The following is a 20879-nucleotide window of genomic DNA, read 5'->3' on the forward strand; positions in this document are numbered from 1 at the left end:
GCCAGGGTGACAGAGGGAGTGAAGGGTAGGGGTGTGCCAGGGTAACAGAGGGAGAGAAGGGTAGGGGTGTGCCAGGGTAACAGAGGGAGAGAAGGGTAGGGGTGTGCCAGGGTAACAGAGGGAGAGAAGGGTAGGGGTGTGCCAGGGTAACAGAGGGAGAGAAGGGTAGGGGTGTGCCAGGGTAACAGAGGGAGAGAAGGGTAGGGGTGTGCCAGGGTAACAGAGGGAGAGAAGGGTAGGGGTGTGCCAAGGTAACAGAGGGAGAGAAGGGTAGGGGTGTGCCAGGGTAACAGAGGGAGAGAAGGGTAGGGGTGTGCCCGGGTAACAGAGGGAGAGAAGGGTAGGGGTGTGCCAGGGTAACAGAGGGAGAGAAGGGTAGGGGTGTGCCAGGGTAACAGAGGGAGAGAAGGGTAGGGGTGTGCCAGGGTAACAGAGGGAGTGAAGGGTAGGGGTGTGCCAGGGTAACAGAGGGAGAGAAGGGTAGGGGTGTGCCAGGGTAACAGAGGGAGTGAAGGGTAGGGGTGTGCCAGGGTAACAGAGGGAGAGAAGGGTAGGGGTGTGCCAGGGTGACAGAGGGAGAGAAGGGTAGGGGTGTGCCAGGGTAACAGAGGGAGTGAAGGGTAGGGGTGTGCCAGGGTAACAGAGGGAGAGAAGGGTAGGGGTGTGCCAGGGTGACAGAGGGAGTGAAGGGTAGGGGTGTGCCAGGGTAACAGAGGGAGAGAAGGGTAGGGGTGTGCCAGGGTGACAGAGGGAGTGAAGGGTAGGGGTGTGCCAGGGTAACAGAGGGAGAGAAGGGTAGGGGTGTGCCAGGGTAACAGAGGGAGAGAAGGGTAGGGGTGTGCCAGGGTGACAGAGGGAGTGAAGGGTAGGGGTGTGCCAGGGTAACAGAGGGAGAGAAGGGTAGGGGTGTGCCAGGGTAACAGAGGGAGAGAAGGGTAGGGGTGTGCCAGGGTAACAGAGGGAGAGAAGGGTAGGGGTGTGCCAGGGTAACAGAGGGAGAGAAGGGTAGGGGTGTGCCAGGGTAACAGAGGGAGAGAAGGGTAGGGGTGTGCCAGGGTAACAGAGGGAGAGAAGGGTAGGGGTGTGCCAGGGTAACAGAGGGAGTGAAGGGTAGGGGTGTGCCAGGGTAACAGAGGGAGTGAAGGGTAGGGGTGTGCCAGGGTAACAGAGGGAGAGAAGGGTAGGGGTGTGCCAGGGTAACAGAGGGAGAGAAGGGTAGGGGTGTGCCAGGGTAACAGAGGGAGAGAAGGGTAGGGGTGTGCCAGGGTAACAGAGGGAGAGAAGGGTAGGGGTGTGCCAGGGTAACAGAGGGAGAGAAGGGTAGGGGTGTGCCAGGGTAACAGAGGGAGAGAAGGGTAGGGGTGTGCCAGGGTAACAGAGGGAGAGAAGGGTAGGGGTGTGCCAGGGTAACAGAGGGAGTGAAGGGTAGGGGTGTGCCAGGGTAACAGAGGGAGAGAAGGGTAGGGGTGTGCCAGGGTAACAGAGGGAGTGAAGGGTAGGGGTGTGCCAGGGTAACAGAGGGAGTGAAGAGTAGGGGTGTGCCAGGGTAACAGAGGGAGAGAAGGGTAGGGGTGTGCCAGGGTAACAGAGGGAGAGAAGGGTAGGGGTGTGCCAGGGTAACAGAGGGAGAGAAGGGTAGGGGTGTGCCAGGGTAACAGAGGGAGAGAAGGGTAGGGGTGTGCCAGGGTAACAGAGGGAGAGAAGGGTAGGGGTGTGCCAGGGTAACAGAGGGAGAGAAGGGTAGGGGTGTGCCAGGGTAACAGAGGGAGAGAAGGGTAGGGGTGTGCCAGGGTAACAGAGGGAGTGAAGGGTAGGGGTGTGCCAGGGTAACAGAGGGAGTGAAGGGTAGGGGTGTGCCAGGGTAACAGAGGGAGAGAAGGGTAGGGGTGTGCCAGGGTAACAGAGGGAGAGAAGGGTAGGGGTGTGCCAGGGTAACAGAGGGAGAGAAGGGTAGGGGTGTGCCAGGGTAACAGAGGGAGAGAAGGGTAGGGGTGTGCCAGGGTAACAGAGGGAGAGAAGGGTAGGGGTGTGCCAGGGTAAGAGAGGGAGTGAAGGGTAGGGGTGTGCCAGGGTAACAGAGGGAGAGAAGGGTAGGGGTGTGCCAGGGTGACAGAGGGAGTGAAGGGTAGGGGTGTGCCAGGGTAACAGAGGGAGTGAAGGGTAGGGGTGTGCCAGGGTAACAGAGGGAGTGAAGGGTAGGGGTGTGCCAGGGTGACAGAGGGAGTGAAGGGTAGGGGTGTGCCAGGGTAACAGAGGGAGAGAAGGGTAGGGGTGTGCCAGGGTGACAGAGGGAGTGAAGGGTAGGGGTGTGCCAGGGTAACAGAGGGAGTGAAGGGTAGGGGTGTGCCAGGGTGACAGAGGGAGTGAAGGGTAGGGGTGTGCCAGGGTAACAGAGGGAGTGAAGGGTAGGGGTGTGCCAGGGTAACAGAGGGAGTGAAGGGTAGGGGTGTGCCAGGGTAACAGAGGGAGTGAAGGGTAGGGGTGTGCCCGGGTAACAGAGGGAGAGAAGGGTAGGGGTGTGCCAGGGTAACAGAGGGAGTGAAGGGTAGGGGTGTGCCATTGTAAAAGAGGGAGTGAAGGGTAGGGGTGTGCCAGGGTAACAGGGGGAGTGAAGGGTAGGGGTGTGCCCGGGTAACAGAGGGAGAGAAGGGTAGGGGTGTGCCAGGGTAACAGAGGGAGTGAAGGGTAGGGGTGTACCAGGGTAACAGAGGGAGAGAAGGGTAGGGGTGTGCCAGGGTAACAGAGGGAGAGAAGGGTAGGGGTGTGCCAGGGTAACAGAGGGAGTGAAGGGTAGGGGTGTGCCAGGGTAACAAAGTGAGTGAAGGGTAGGGGTGTGCCAGGGTAACAGAGGGAGTGAATGGTAGGGGTGTGCCAGGGTAACAGAGGGAGTGAAGGGTAGGGGTGTGCCAGGGTAACAGAGGGAGTGAACGGTAGGGCTGTGCCAGGGTAACAGAGGGAGTGAAGGGTAGGGGTGTGCCAGGGTAACAAAGGGAGTGAAAGGTAGGGATGTACCAGGGTAACAGAGGGAGAGAAGGGTAGGGGTGTGCCAGGGTAACAGAGGGAGAGAAGGGTAGGGGTGTGCCAGGGTAACAGAGGGAGTGAAGGGTAGGGGTGTGCCAGGGTAACAGAGGGAGAGAAGGGTAGGGGTGTGCCAGGGTAACAGAGGGAGTGAAGGGTAGGGGTGTGCCAGGGTAACAGAGGGAGAGAAGGGTAGGGGTGTGCCAGGGTAACAGAGGGAGTGAAGGGTAGGGGTGTGCCAGGGTAACAGAGGGAGAGAAGGGTAGGGGTGTGCCAAGGTAACAGAGGGAGTGAAGGGTAGGGGTGTGCCAGGGAAACAGGGAGTGAAGGGTAGGGGTGTGCCAGGGTAACAGAGGGAGTGAAGAGTAGGGGTGTGCCAGGGTAACAGAGAGCGTGTAAGAAAAATTAAAATTACAGTTGGTGTAATTAGTTTCCGTTAAAGTCAAAGAAATAGTCGGCGTTAAAGGTGGAACTTTGAGCCAAGTTAGCGAGAGTGTACTGGTGTAGTGGAGCAAAGACGGAGAGTTCGCTGTTGTATATAGGCTCTAAACTGAAAAATCGAAAGTCTCCAAGATACAACAACACTTGATGATGAATAGGATCAGATTTAGAAAGTTGTGCTGAAGATTGAAGAATATAATTCTTCTCCGTAATCTAGTTTAGATAAAATGAGGAAGGATCCGTTTTGCCTAACGAGAGCTTAGTTAATATAATGTAATGTAAGGTAATGAGTAGGTGTTGTTGGCTGAAGGGAGGGGAATCTTGTCCATGACTGCAAGAGGTACACGCTTCCAGATAGCTTGTTTATGTAGGCAATGTGGGACCGTTTCAAAGTCAGTATCGTCAAGTGAATGTCGAGTCGTTCAGACGACTCGACACTCACTAGACCCGAAAATCGATGCTGCGTCGTGTAAGTCGGGGAAAAGGTCAAAGTACAGCGAAGGTCAGAAGTATCAAATGAGTCATGGCAGACGCTGGTACCAAGAAGAGGTAACAAAGGCTTACCCGAAAGAGATGTCAGGTTTCGAGGAGAGTCCGAGGGGGCGCAGGGGTTGTCAACAGTTTGTGTAGGAAGAGGAGTATCTATACAACTTTATCAATTACCTTCAGCGCCCTATTTCTCCGCCCGCCACCGAGCCAAACAACGGGAGGCTTAACCGTTGACTAAAACAAATGAACGCAGAACTATTAGAGAGGTATACACGAGTTCCATCAACGAGCTAAACGGCAGTCACAGAACCAAATTGATGTCCATTAAATGATACTCTCTTGTGACCCAACTGACCTTTCCCACAGTCTCAGTAACCTTCCTCATCTCCCACAAAGCTACGGTTATTGAGCGCGATTAAAGTTGTACTGAAAGACTGTAAATGAGTAAACAGAAAGGTGGAGGAAGGACTCGAACTGTGGTCCCGAGATTGACAGGTCCACAGCATTACTCTTAAGGACCTTCTAACAGGAACGTTTCACAGAAAGCACTGCTGTTTATTCATTTCCAGTCGTTTATGAACTCAGTGAGAGTACATAGACTGTGGTTTTGAGGAAAGTGATGATATATATACTGACGGTTGCTGGACTGTGGGAAAGGATGGTTGGTCGTAGACAGTAGCTTCTGATGGAGACAGGACACACAGCAATGCGTTATATATATATATATATATATATATATATATATATATATATATATATATATATATATATATATATATATATATATATATATATATATATATATATATATAGGACACAAGTCACAAATTTTATTGTGGCAACGTCTCGCTCTCCAGGAGCTTTGTTAAGCGAAACGTTGTCACAATAAAATGCCAGATTAGTTGCGCTTGCGTCCTTTTACCTAACATCATGTCGGTAATTCTACCAATACATATGCAGTTTTACTTATTCGGCACGATATATATATATATATATATATATATATATATATATATATATATATATATATATATATATATATATATATATATATATATATCAAAACTGTTCCACTGTATATACTTTATTTATTATTTTCCGATTCCCATTTGATTATGCAAAAAGCTGTTTCATAGTAGGCCTGGCACTGTAGGCCTTTGAAGCGTAACTGGGTTTGTGATTGTCAATGGCAGAAGTTAAACAATGCAGTCATTGTAAATATTGTTACGTGGACCATAAGTGGAAGTAGTTTATGCTTCGGTGTTCCACATACGTTCTGTTAATCAGTTTATCGTTATTATGCATCTTTAATCTAAAGATTCATGTTTGACACAACAGTACCCTGGAATCTTAGTGCAGGGTATACACAATACTACAGATGGATTACTAATCTTTGGCCCACTTTATGGACGTGACCTATTTCTGCTAGTTGGTCTTCGCCAATGTCACCCCACCTATTATTGCTGCATCATTTCGCTTCTTTCACTGTCTCCGCTACTACCCACTAGCCATTTTTTTTTCTGGAAACTAGAGGATGTCTCTACTATTCGATTGCTAACTCTCTATCTCATCTTCTGGGCCTAACCTACTCCCACATGTGACCACGTCTACACATTCTGCATCGTTTCCCTCCTTCAGTTGGCTCCCCTACAAAATGCTCCCTTTTCATATTTCTGTATTAGACTGATAAAGCCTCCGGTGTCTTATTAATCATACTTACTACTGATTGATGCCTACATATAGCATTTTGCATGCTGGCTGGCTTGATTTTCCACCACGTTTGCAAAGTGTGGGGCTGGATATGGAGAAATGTAGATAAGTGCGTTATAGTTCGAGTAGTTTGTGTTGCGATGTATGGGGACTTACTGTTCTTGTGGTGTTAGTGATAAGATCTGTTTTTATGGCGGAAAATTTTTGAGCGCTTAAATTTATTAGAAATTTTCCAACACACGTTTTTCCTGCTGTATTTACAGCTTGTGATATAACATCTATGTTGAGGTGGAGGTTTTGGAGGTTTTGTGAAGTTACATATCGAGTTAGGGTAGATATGTAACTAAGGGGAAGTAGCGTAACCGAGGGGATTGTATGCAACTGAGGGGAAGGAAATGTAACTGAGAAAGATATATAAGTGAAGTCAGTTCTTTGTGTTTTACCTTCACTCCGTAACTTATGTTGGTGTTTTTTTTTCCTTGTAATGACTCTTTTGAGCAGTACTCTGGGAATAATTTGGGCATTTAAGAATGGTCTCAGTGCAATTGCTTGTAAATTGTTGGCCTGAATATTTGTGACATTTGCAAGACTTTGTGCATGATTTGGAGTGGTTGAGCATTTTCAGTTAGTACAGCAAAGAGGGAGTGGTACACAGGGTTCAACTCTGTACAGAAAGTTTTGAATTCATGCAATGTCCTGGAAAGCAGTGTGAACTTACTCCATTCATCATCTGCGTCAACTTTTGTATATTGTATATATAATAATCAATGTCCAGCTTTATTTTGATATATTTGTCGATAAGGCCGTGAATGTATTATATTATATCGTATGTAATCTGTAGCCTACTTTCTACTACAACCAGATTCATAGTTTTGGATTTCTGTGATGTTAGCAAGTTTTTACGAGACATCGTCTCTCGCACACACAATAACTACTAGTAGTCTTGTGTTTGCTGGGTCTTAGATCTTAGCTCATAGCCTAGCCTTCTTGTCATGCAAGATAAATTCCTTTGTTTCGGGATCATCTTGAAATCTCAAGAGGATTTCATCAGTGGATCATCTACTAGGCTGCCTTACTGGGCGGGCAAAAGCTTTTTGAGGTTTCCCTGTCAACTAAGTCATCCTTAAAATTTGACTGTAAGAGATTGAAGTGGCTGGTGCTTATTATTTCAGTGCTCTTGGTGGTCTAAATCTTGGTAATACGAGATGAAACTCCGCTTACATTATCCCTGGTCATCAAGATTCCTGCACTCTCCTCTCCTCCCGCTCATCTCTGTTGAGTCACTCACCCTCGACACAAGTCATTCGCCTATTACTTAACAACTACTGAAAAAACATATCACTCACCCATCACTTCACATTCGTTCAACGATGATACCGGTCATTCACCCATCAGTTGTCACGCAGGTGTTATATACCATTGATATTTGGAAAGATGTATTTCGGTGGATGAATGATTCAGGCAAAGTATCCCCGTGTTACATAACCCGAACCTCTTGTACTTTCAATGCACACCAGTCCTAATATCCGCAACTAAAAGTATGCAGCTTATCTCCCTCAAAAGCTCCAGGAGCTACAATTCAACCCTCGTAGGATATCTTGAAGCAGGAGATCAACACCTGTGAAAAAGGTGTCCCGTGGCTCGGTTGGTAGCCCACTCGGCTCACATATTCTGTCCGCGGTTTGATCCCCGGCACGGGTGGAAACGTTAGGCATGTTTCCTTACACCTGCTGTAAAAGTGAGTTGAGTAAACAAAAGAACCCAGGAAATTTAGCTCAACATAATCAAGAAGCCTAGACCGTAGCTCAAGAAGCTTGACAGCCTAACAAGACCAAGGAAAGTTGGATCAACAGCCTTACGAGACACAGGAGCTGTAAATCAATATAACTTTAAGAAACTCAGCAGGTAGAATTCAATCCAATCAAACATTGCAAAAAATATGAAATCATTTATACGAAACTAGTGCAAAATGTTTGTAGAGTTTTAGACCTAAATTTTCACATTAATAGAAACCAATATAGTAGTAAAACTGACGACAGTACAGTAGTTCTCCTCTGCAAGATGATGTGTTATTTAATTAGTACATAACATTTAACAATATAATTAAGAGATGGAATAAGCTAAATTTTCTGAAATTGTTGTGGAGTTTAAGATAAAACTTAATATCTGCTAAACATCGAAAATGAAGTGTAAAACAAAGTTGGAGTATTGAAGTAATGTGACTGTTTAATTTCTCAGCTAAATATCCAAGTTTCTTAATGAACCAGAAAGGTAAATATGATACTCTAGATATTTGTTAATAGAATTGAAGAATTATCAAATATACTGGAAAAAATATTTGTATATTATTCACCTAAAAGGCACCAGCATTCAAAGTTTAAATCTGATACAAAGTGACATTCTCAAGAAGCATAAACACTAATTATCTAATTTATTACATAAAATTTTCAAGTTTGCACCTATATGGCTGAAACTAATCTGAAGCTGACAATAATTAAGATACACTAAAGTTATAAAATTTATGACGAAAGGCATTCATGAACTTGGCATCTACACTGCCCAATATCTACCCGAACTTCCCTGTAAAGTACACTGTCGGAAGTCGATGAGAAGTTATTGTTATCGCAGGAAAACCCTGGAGGAAGAAAAACGGGAAATCTAACAGTTCCTATAGGTAGACAATTCCTTTTCCAGGGATACCTAAACATCTTTTGCATTAGCATATGTCATGTAACCATACGTCAGTATATTATCTTCCAATATCTCTCTCAGCCTATTCATGTATCCCTATTCATGTATACCATTTCTTATTCTTCACAGACAATTAATACATTCCCTACTTTATCTCTTGCCTTTTGCTCTTCACTAACCAATCCCCGCATCACATTTCTTGCTCCTTATATCAGTATTACGCATTTTAAGCCTATGCCACTCTTAACACTCATTTACAAAAATTTTTCTTGCACATACGTTATTCCATGCACTCACACACATTTCTTACTTACTTTTGATCCTTCTCGTCGAGTGGTTGATCGTCCTTGAAGCCCTGGGAGCCGGGCACCACGATAGGGGGACTACACGACTTCATCAAGGTAGAGGACAGGCCCATGTCGGTGATGTCTCCGCCTGGAGTCAAGTCACCCTCGTTATTCGCTGCTAGGGGGGAGGAGGAGGAGGGAGGGGTTGAGGGGGCTTCGCTACAAGGGAGGGGAGGGAGGGAGGGGGGGACGGCTGGATCTCTCCCTCTGGCTTCTCACTCTCTCCCTTCTTGTCAGTTCTTTCCTGTCTCCATTTCACTCCCAATCTCTACTTTGTAACTCTTGTAAACACTTTCGTTTACTTATGTACCGTATCGAGGACGCTTATGATCCCTCCCTTTCTGTGTCTCATTACTACACCCAGTTCGTGGATATCCTCGACAAGTCATCCTTCAGGAAATAAGGTTCATAAACTTAAGATCTAGTCTCCACGATGATAATCCAATAAATGAACCCAGTTCCAGATTTTTTAATTCTTTTACTAAGAAACTAGTTAAATCTTCTACTGCCAGTCTTTAAATACAGTAAAAGGCCTCCTCCCTCCCAGCTACCAATAGGCAATAGATAACAATGACATCTTTGTTCAAATCAGAAAAAAATCTTTCAAACAAGCTCTTCTCAAGTAAATAAATCTCCCCAAATTCCCGTAGCTAAACACATTTTTTCTCCTTTATTCCACTTTATCAAACTCAGTAAACCTCACAGATCTTTCACACATTTGTCAAGGTAAAATATGGGTCACAAATCACTTAACAAGTTACTACCTCATCTCAGCTCTTACGTATTCTCCTCACTTTTATTCCAGAGTTTATTTGTATATTTATTCTTATTATTTAGCTTTCACAAGCTTCATTCGCCTCTGTAGTTGTTACTCACTCGAAGACAGTTCCCGAGTAAATTTATTGACCGAATGCGAGTGGAATTTAACAAGATCCTAATTTATGTCAAGAGAGACAACATGATATCACTACCGAATGTATTTGTGGCTCACTGTAAAGATCTCTTTCTGCCCAAGAGAATAATGACTGTGAGGTTGGCAATGACTACATCAAAGAAGGTGTAGCAAGTTGGGAACTATGTAAGTCAGCTCACCAAAAATCTTCAGTAATCTATAATGAAGATAACAAAGGATTAAGTAAAAAGGTTATTACATCTAAAATCTTTATTATGTAAGCGAATTTTATACACGGTTTTAAATAAGCCTAATAGTATACAAAAAATTATACTGCAATAAATGTTAAAAAAACATCCTTCACTATATGAGACAGAAACACGGAAAATTAAGTGAGTGTAAATATTTCGACCCACCTCACTGGAATCCTCTTTATCACAGGCTAAACACCTGTAGTGAAGACAACGCTATATTAAGCGTGAGGTCTGAAACGCACTGGTTTATAAATAAACCTGTAGATGACTGGAACAAATATCTCCGCAGCCTCATGGAGGCGAAAAATTAGATCCAACAAGTTGTCGTCTCCTTAATGTTGAAAGCAAGTAGATTCTAAATTAATTTAATGCAAATGTAAACTGACCAAAAATTTTAACATTTATGTCTAGATCAGTGAAGATTATCTGTGAAACTGACAGATATTCGCATATAGGGAAAAAATACGATAGGTGAAGTAATATTTTAACAGAACTGATTAGATACAAACAAATTTCAGATGTGAATAATATCCATCACATTTTCTATATTAAAAAAACTGGAACTAAGAAAAATGAAATAATTGACTGCGATGTAAGATACTTTTACTGTTAACAAATAAATAAAAAATATTCCTATATGTTTTACTGTTTATTTATTGATATAATTATCTTTATAATTTATTGCTTAAAAATTCTGAGCTTGCACGTTTTATATGTATAAGTATATTAAGTTAATTTGTGTAAATTATTTTTGCTGTAATTTAAATAATATCTAATTAATTATACATAAAAATCATAAAATTATGGAATACACTTAAATATTTAAAAAAAATGAATAACTTTTCAATAATAATTTCTATGTAATCTCGAATGCAGAAAAAGATTACTTAGGATTGTTGGTGAGAGTGAAGCGCTTTTGTGATTTCTCACATTATTAAGGAATAATACAAATAATAGATCATAGAAGACTTACTAGGCTGAAATACCACCTCACATATGACCTCACACATGACCCAACACACTGAGCGTGGGAGTGTAGTCAGGATTCGGTCAGGTCACATGTCAAGTAAAATTTATTAGTGACATGTCAGGCATACCTTAAATTCCTCATAAATACTATTTATTATAAATTAATCTAATTTATATAACCCTGAACTAATATTCATATTAAAACCAGTACTATTTTCTATGGAACGATTCGATTATATTTCGGTCAACTGTAGACCTGCTTAATATAATCTCGGCTTTTTGAAGATCATTTGGGTGGTTAAAACCTCTAACATGATTACGCAGAGCATTAAACTCTTGTCCAGTTTTAATGCCGTATTTATGTTGCTGAAATCTTAGTTCACGGTTTCTTCCAGTTTGACCGTAGTAAAGTTAATTACATTGTTTACCCGGGATCTTGTAGACACAGCTATCAGCGTTTTGGGGGGAATTCTTAATGAGATTTTATTTTACTGTATCAAGATTTTTAAATACATCTTCGATTTTCAAATTCTTATAAAGAGGTTTCCATAGTGTAGTATAACTAACATATTCATGGTTGAATATGTTTCTTGATCTTTTTTTGTTCAATTGTAAATTGTATTTTTGGCAATTTTAAAAGATTTGTAAAATATTTTCGATCATTCGCTTTTTTCATAAATGTGCAAAATATCTTCGCCTATGAACTCTGGACTGCATAAATATCCAGAGTTTTAAAAAACATAGATGAGAATACTGACCAATTAATTCCGCCATGATGTGAAGAATAATACTGCACATAAGAGTAGTCAGTTATTTATTGGTTTTCTATATACTTTGAATTCAAAATTTTGGTTCCCTTTAATAAATGAAAAATCTACAAAAGTTAATGAGTTATTTCATTCAAACTTTATGGATAGAACTAGACTATATTTTTCAACATTTAGCAGAGAACTCATCCACATACGGGAAGAATTCTATTAAGCAGACTAGTTTTAAATTGCTTCATGTATTAATTGCTGAGAGAGGATTTCCCATTGCTATACCAGACTTCTGTTTTGCCAAAATCAGAGGAAATTAAACTGAACATAACGATATATATATATATATATATATATATATATATATATATATATATATATATATATATATATATATATATATATATATATATATATATATATATATATAATACATTGCCAGAGGCACACATTAACCAGATAACTGCTGCAGCATATGGGCGCTTGGCAAACCTGAGAACAGCATTCCGGTACCTCAGTAAGGAATCGTTCAAGACTTTATACACTGTGTACGTCAGGCCCATACTGGAGTATGCAGCACCAGTTTGGAACCCACATCTGGTCAAACACGTCAAGAAATTAGAGAAAGTGCAAAGGTTTGCAACAAGGCTAGTTCCAGAACTAATGGGAATGTCCTATGAAGAAAGGTTAAGGGAAATCGGTCTGACAACACTGGAGGACAGGAGAATCAGGGGAGACATGATAACGACATACAAAATACTGCGTGGAATAGACAAGGTGGACAGAGACAGGATGTTCCAGAGATGGGACACAGAAACAAGGGGTCACAATTGGAAGCTGAAGACTCAGATGAGTCAAAGGGATGTTAAGAAGTATTTCTTCAGTTATAGAGTAGTTAGGAAGTGGAAAAGTCTGGCAAGCGATGTAGTGGAGGCAGGAACTATACACAGTTTTAAGACGACGTATGATAAAGCTCATGGAGCAGGGGGAGAGAGGACCTAGTAGCGGTCGGTGAAGAGGCAGGGCCAGGAGCTGAGTCTCGACCCCTGCAACCACAATTAGGTGAGTACACAGACACACAGACACACACACACACATATATATATATATATATATATATATATATATATATATATATATATATATATATATATATATATATATATATATATATATATACATATATATATATATATATATATATATATATATATATATATATATATATATATATATATATATATATATATATATACATATATATATATATATATATATATATATATATATATATATATACATATATATATGTATATATATATATATATATATATATATATATATATATGTGTGTGTGTGTGTGTGTGTGTGTGTGTGTGTGTGTGTGTGTGTGTGTATCCTCATCAGCAGAAGAGGATCCCAGAAGGGGATCGAAATATACAGAACAATTAATGTTGTGTTTCTGTCTCCATGTGGATTATTATTAAGCGATGACAAACGTTCATTGCACTTTATTTATCCATCCCTATATATTTTTTATATATACACATCGGCCGTCTTCCACCAAGGCAGGGTGACCCGATAAAAGAAGAAACACTTTCATCATCATTCACTCCATCACTGTCTTCCCAGAGGTGCGCCTACACTGCAGTAAAAAAAAACTGTAACATATCAACACCCTCCTTCAGACCACAGGCACTGTATTTCCCACCTCCAGGATTCAAGTCTGGCTAGCCAGTTTCCCTGAATCTCTTTATAAATGTTAGTTTGCTCACACTCCAACAACATGTAAAGTCATAAAAAACATTTGCCTCCACTCGCTCCTATCTAACACGCTTGCTGGAAGTCCAAGCCCTTCGCACACAAAACCTCCTTTAACCCCTCCCTCCAACCTTACCTAGGCCGACCCCCTCCCCCGCCTTCCTTCCATTACAGATTTGTACGCTCTCCAAGTCATTCTATTTCGTTTCATCTTTTCTAAATGTCCGAACCTCCTCCTCCACCCCCTCCGCTCGATAATACTTTTAGTAACCCTGTTCCTTTTTCTAATTTCCAAAGTACGGATTCTCTGCATAATATTTACAAAGCACATTCCCCTCAGACACTACATCTCCACTGCCTCCAGCCTTCTCCTTGTTGCAACATTGACCACCCATGCTTCACACCCCTATAAGAGAGTTGGTATAACTATACTCTCATAATATATATATATATATATATATATATATATATATATATATATATATATATATATATATATATATATATATATATATATATATATATATATATATATACATATGTATATGTATTTGCGTGTCTTTGTATGTTGTATATTGAATGGGACATACTGACTGGTGGGGTAGTCCCTGTCCTCGGAAGTCATTAACACGATGACAGTTACTGTTCCCCAAAGTAGAGAGAAGACTTTATTTCAAACTCTAAACGCATCCTTTCGGCACCGACTACAATATTAAGGTATTATGTTGGTATCTCCACTTGACTCTTGATCTACACCAGAGGTCGCTAAACTTTTGCATTCCATGCGCTTATTTTTTTTCATGCTCAAGCTCAGATACGCCGTACGATACTTGTAACACCATTCATTTCTGTACGTTGTTCCAAAACGAAATTTTTTTTTAGTTCTGGAAGACGTTCACAGGGTAATGATCACCAAAAATTCTTAAAATCATTTTCAATAATGAACTTGTTTTCAGATCAGTTAGTTCAATTTGTATGTAGTTAGTCATCTTTAGGAGGTTTAGTACACTAAGTGAACATGGGTTTATAAATACTAGTATGCAATATTCTCGAGCAGAATCACTAAAACGACTCTCGTATAACTTGCACTAATCTGATTTTCTTAAAATATTCTGTAAAATTGCCATCATCTTCAGTATATTCACTCTGTTCTTTTAAAGAGAAACTGACTCAAATCCTCATTTTCTATGAGGTAAACAGTTTTAACTCCATCTTTAATGAATGTAATAATATCATTTACTAAGATAGGAAACAATTAGTTCATGGACTGCAGTTTCAGGTATAGATAACTGAGATTGCTGGTAACATCAGATAAAAATGCTGTAACAAATAGCCATTTGTTGTCACATATAAAGGTTCCTTCTTCAGGCAGCTCATTCTTCTCTTCTAAAGAGTTATGAACATTATTATTATTCAGTTTCCAAAACCTCCTGAGAACCTGTCCTTTAGAAAGCCACCTCACAATGATATCACCATATTCCAAATCTAACAATTCACAATATTCTAATATTATTCACGCATTTCACAACCGGTAGCATAACATGCTGCTAACTTAAAGTTTTTCCACACAGTGACTATAATGCTGTGATATTTTAGTAGAGGACGACCAGTCCCAGCTGCTTTACCTATCATTGATGGAGCTCCGTCAGTACAAACACTGATCAGTTTACTAGAATCCAGCTGCAGATTTTCTAGGCATGACTTTATTTTGTCATATATGTCTGATCTTCTTGCTTTTCTATGAAGTGACTCAAGACTGATAAGTTCTTCAAAAATGTTAAAATTATCATCAATTTCTCTTATAAACATATGTCAGTAGATTCGTCCAAAGCTAAAAAAAAAAAAAAAAAGTACAAGCCTGGTCACGGTCTTTTAGTTGCTCAGATGCATCATGGGAAAGCTTCTCGGTGCGTCATGTAAATGTTTGCTTTGACAGCTATTTGGTCTACTTTCCTTTCAATAATTTTATCAGCAACACATCCTGCAAATATTTGGCAGCAAGACTTAACAATTTCTTCTTCATCAGAGAAAGGCTTCCGTTTTTTAGCCAAGACAAAGGCAGTTTTGCACGACGCGTCTGTCATCGCCAAACCGTCACAATTTCCTTTATCAAATATATTTTGTCTTCTATATATTTCAACCAGATTCTTAATCACATACTTTTTCCATAACTCAGACTCAAGCACTAACTTCATTTTTTCCTTCTATTTCAGCCTGATGTTTTTTTTTTATAGTGTCTATTAACATCAAGTCTTCTATTATTTAAGAGAATGTTGACACAAACAGTACACAACAGTTTTCCTGTCGGACCCGCAATAAATAAGAACTCATTTTCCCATTCTTCATTATATTGAAGCTTAATATCACTTTCTGCTTTTCTTTTGCACTGTGATTGGTAACTGTTACAACAAAGGTTAAGTTTCAATAAGTACAAAACTTTAATTGTTCACACGAGTGTCAATTGAAAACTGACTGGTAAAAACCTGTGATGCACTGCAGCCACTGCTGGTACCTGCGAGGCACTGCAGACACTGCTGGTACCTGCGAGGCACTGCAGACACTGCTGGTACCTGCGAGGCACTGCAGCCACTGCTGGTACCTGCGAGGCACTGCAGACACTGCTGGTACCTGCGAGGCACTGCAGACACTGCTGGTACCTGCTAGGGACTGCAGACACTGGTGGTACCTGCGAGGCACTGCAGCCACTGCTGGTACCTGGGAGGTACTGCAGACACTGCTGGTATCTGCGAGGCACTGCAGACACTGCTGGTACCTGCGAGGCACTGCAGACACTGCTGGTACCTGCGAGGCACTGCAGCCACTGCTGGTACCTGCGAGGTACTGCAGACACTGCTGGTATCTGCGAGGCACTGCAGACACTGCTGGTACCTGCGAGGCACTGCAGACACTGCTGGTACCTGCGAGGCACTGCAGACACTGCTGGTACCTGCGAGGCACTGCAGACACTGCTGGTACCTGCGAGGCACTGCAGACACTGCTGGTATCTGCGAGGCACTGCAGACACTGCTGGTACCTGCGAGGCACTGCAGACACTGCTGGTACCTGCGAGGCACTGCAGACACTGCTGGTACCTGCGAGGCACTGCAGACACTGCTAGTACCTGCGAGGCACTGCAGACACTGCTGGTACCTGCGAGGCACTGCAGACACTGCTGGTATCTGCGAGGCACTGCAGACACTGCTGGTACCTGCGAGGCACTGCAGACACTGCTGGTACCTGCGAGGCACTGCAGACACTGGTGGTACCTGCGAGGCACTGCAGCCACTGCTGGTACCTGGGAGGTACTGCAGACACTGCTGGTATCTGCGAGGCACTGCAGACACTGCTGGTACCTGCGAGGCACTGCAGACACTGCTGGTACCTGCGAGGCACTGCAGACACTGCTGGTACCTGCGAGGCACTGCAGACACTGCTGGTACCTGCGAGGCACTGCAGACACTGCTGGTGCCTGCGAGGCACTGCAGACACTGCTGGTACCTGCGAGGCACTGCAGACACTGCTGGTACCTGCGAGGCACTGCAGCCACTGCTGGTACCTGCGAGGCACTGCAGACACTGCTGGTACCTGCGAGGCACTGCAGACACTGCTGGTACCTGCGAGGCACTGCAGACACTGCTGGTACCTGCGAGGCACTGCAGACACTGCTGGTACCTGCGAGGCACTGCAGACACTGCTGGTACCTGCGAGGCACTGCAGACACTTCTGGTACCTGCGAGGCACTGCAGACACTGCTGGTACCTGCGAGGCACTGCAGCCACTGCTGGTACCTGCGAGGCACTGCAGACACTGCTGGTATCTGCGAGGCACTGCAGACACTGCTGGTACCTGCGAGGCACTGCAGACACTGCTGGTACCTGCGAGGCACTGCAGACACTGCTGGTACCTGCGAGGCACTGCAGACACTGCTGGTACCTGCGAGGCACTGCAGACACTGCTAGTACCTGCGAGGCACTGCAGACACTGCTGGTACCTGCGAGGCACTGCAGACACTGCTGGTACCTGCGAGGCACTGCAGACACTGCTGGTACCTGCGAGGCACTGCAGACACTGCTGGTACCTGCGAGGCACTGCAGACACTGCAGGTACCTGCGAGGCACTGCAGACACTGCTGGTACCTGCGAGGCACTGCAGACACTGCTGGTACCTGCGAGGCACTGCAGACACTGCTGGTGCCTGCGAGGCACTGCAGACACTGCTGGTGCCTGCGAGGCACTGCAGACACTGCTGGTGCCTGCGAGGCACTGCAGACACTGCTGGTGCCTGCGAGGCACTGCAGACACTGCTGGTACCTGCGAGGCACTGCAGACACTGCTGGTACCTGCGAGGCACTGCAGACACTGCTGGTGCCTGCGAGGCACTGCAGACACTGCTGGTGCCTGCGAGGCACTGCAGACACTGCTGGTGCCTGCGAGGCACTGCAGACACTGCTGGTACCTGCGAGGCACTGCAAACACTGCTGGTACCTGCGAGGCACTGCAGACACTGCTGGTACCTGCGAGGCACTGCAAACACTGCTGGTACCTGCGAGGCACTGCAGACACTGCTGGTACCTGCGAGGCACTGCAGACACTGCTGGTACCTGCGAGGCACTGCAGACACTGCTGGTGCCTGCGAGGCACTGCAGACACTGCTGGTGCCTGCGAGGCACTGCAGACACTGCTGGTACCTGCGAGGCACTGCAGACACTGCTGGTACCTGGCTCGTCAAGATCAAAGTACACTAGTATCAAACATGTACACTTATGTAACGATTCCTATACAAAAGTCCCTCTTTGTACAACGTCCGTGATAAGGGGATTATTATTATTACAATCAAGGGGGAAGCGCTAAACCCAGAGGATTATACAGCGCCTGGGGGGGGGGATGTGGAAGGCATTCAGGCTTAATTCGGGGAACTGGAGCACAGATCCAATTCCCTAAATCAAGAGCCCCTCACCAACATCAAGGAACCTTCCTTGAGGGGTGTGATAAGGGAAGAACACTAGGTAGTGAATATACAGCAACTCACAAATGCGGTGCGGGTATTCACTGCAATTTATCCCTGGTCTTACTGAATATTTTTTTAACTGCAAAGAGATTAATGTGAAAGATGACATTCTCTAAACGATAAGCACGAAATGATAAAAAAAATAAGTAAAAATGATCGCTAAGTTTTAGATTTGTTCTCATTAAACCTCATTTCTAGCTGTAAATTACTAGAATTCGTGTTATATTTTTTTCTATCCATCGGTTACTGGTTAATATTTTTGCATGAGTAGGCTTGCTTTTTTATTATTATCACCGAGGTGCAATACGACACTTATAATCACGCAATGTATTACTTTCGGTGCATGTGCCATAGTCTGGCCGTCTCTGATCTAGGTCATTTACCAGTAGTAAATCATGGGCTGTGTAGTATGTACAGTTGAGGAAAGAAGTTCCTCAACTCTCTGCTGGACAGAAATGATATCAGGCCAACTTAGACATAATAAATATACAGGTAACGGCTATTTTTATGCTACTTACGACGATGGTGATTAGTTGACAAAACTAATTGCCGGTACCTTCAGTGAATCAATGTAAAAACGTATTTATGTATACAGTCATAAATTAATTACCTTTCGGATATTACACCTCAAATCATAAAAAATATATTAATAATTTTAAAAGGTGAGCAAATATATTTATTGTAAGGGAAGTTTCCTGGTCACCGGTCAGTAACTGTCATACGTCAGCCACTGTCATACGTCAGCCACTGTCATACGTCAGCCACTGTCATACGTCAGCCACTGTCATACGTCAGCCACTGTCATACGTCGGCCACTGTCATACGTCAGCCACTGTCATACGTCAGCCACTGTCATACGTCAGCCACTGTCATACGTCAGCCACTGTCATACGTCAGCCACTGTCATACGTCGGCCACTGTCATACGTCAGCCACTGTCATACGTCAGCCACTGTCATACGTCAGCCACTGTCATACGTCAGCCACTGTCATACGTCAGCCACTGTCATACGTCAGCCACTGTCATACGTCAGCCACTGTCATACGTCAGCCACTGTCATACGTCGGCCACTGTCATACGTCAGCCACTGTCATACGTCAGCCACTGTCATACGTCAGCCACTGTCATACGTCAGCCACTGTCATACGTCAGCCACTGTCATACGTCGGCCACTGTCATACGTCAGCCACTGTCATACGTCAGCCACTGTCATACGTCGGCCACTGTCATACGTCAGCCACTGTCATACGTCAGCCACTGTCATACGTCAGCCACTGTCATACGTCAGCCACTGTCATACGTCGGCCACTGTCATACGTCAGCCACTGTCATACGTCAGCCACTGTCATACGTCAGCCACTGTCATACGTCAGCCACTGTCATACGTCGGCCACTGTCATACGTCAGCCACTGTCATACGTCAGCCACTGTCATACGTCAGCCACTGTCATACGTCAGCCACTGTCATACGTCAGCCACTGTCATACGTCAGCCACTGTCATACGTCGGCCACTGTCATACGTCAGCCACTGTCATACGTCAGCCACTGTCATACGTCAGCCACTGTCATACGTCAGCCACTGTCATACGTCAGCCACTGTCATACGTCGGCCACTGTCATACGTCAGCCACTGTCATACGTCAGCCACTGTCATACGTCGGCCACTGTCATACGTCAGCCACTGTCATACGTCAGCCACTGTCATACGTCAGCCACTGTCATACGTCAGCCACTGTCATACGTCAGCCACTGTCATACGTCGGCCACTGTCATACGTCAGCCACATCACGTTACTCTTACAACAACTCGTATTGACGAGTTGAGCGAGTAAATATGACACTCGGTTAATATAATTATATTTCAAAGAATATTTTTAATTTGTTTAATATCTAATTTAAAATACGCTATAGTAACAAAGATATGTTGTAAAATAAAGTATTTTGTAGCTAATTTTTACGCTATATATATATATATATATATATATATATATATATATATATATATATATATATATATATATATATATATATATATATATATATATATATATATATATATATATATATATATATATATATATATATATATATATGTCGTGCCGAATAGGCAGAACTCTCGATCTTGGCTTAAATAGCAACGCTCATCTTGCCATATAGGACAAGCGAAAATTTGTGTATGCAATAATTTCGCCAAAATCATTCTAAACCTAACGAGAAAAATATATTTCACTGTGTTTGTTTAATATTAAATTATAGTAAATAAATCTAAAATATATTTAGTTGAGTTAAGCTAAAATAAATTACTCTTGTTATAATAAGGTTAGGTAAGTTTTCTAAGATTTTTTTAGTGCAAAATTATAATTTTTTACATTAACATTAATGAAAAATATATATCTTTAAACGTATAAGAATTTTTTTTAGAAAGGACTTAATTTTAAATGAGTTCTTGCTAATTGACCAGTTTTACATATTCGGCACGACATATATATAAATATATATATATATATATATATATATATATATATATATATATATATATATA

At 43.0% G+C, this 20879-nt stretch overlaps 1 protein-coding gene across 5 annotated transcripts in view; it reads right to left on the minus strand.

Moving 5' to 3' along the window:
• The window catches only part of Hasp (Hig-anchoring scaffold protein), an 809679-nt gene that overhangs the window by 123437 nt on the left and 665363 nt on the right, over window positions 1-20879 (minus strand). For all 5 annotated transcript variants that reach the window (XM_070079939.1, XM_070079946.1, XM_070079933.1 and 2 more), the window contains one exon: window positions 8664-8784. In XM_070079939.1, coding sequence (XP_069936040.1) covers window positions 8664-8784 — 121 coding nt within the window. The remainder of the gene's footprint in view (window positions 1-8663; window positions 8785-20879) is intronic.

The sequence above is a fragment of the Cherax quadricarinatus genome, chromosome 6 (genome assembly GCF_038502225.1).
Source record: "Cherax quadricarinatus isolate ZL_2023a chromosome 6, ASM3850222v1, whole genome shotgun sequence".
Classification (NCBI taxonomy): Eukaryota; Metazoa; Arthropoda; class Malacostraca; order Decapoda; family Parastacidae; genus Cherax; species Cherax quadricarinatus.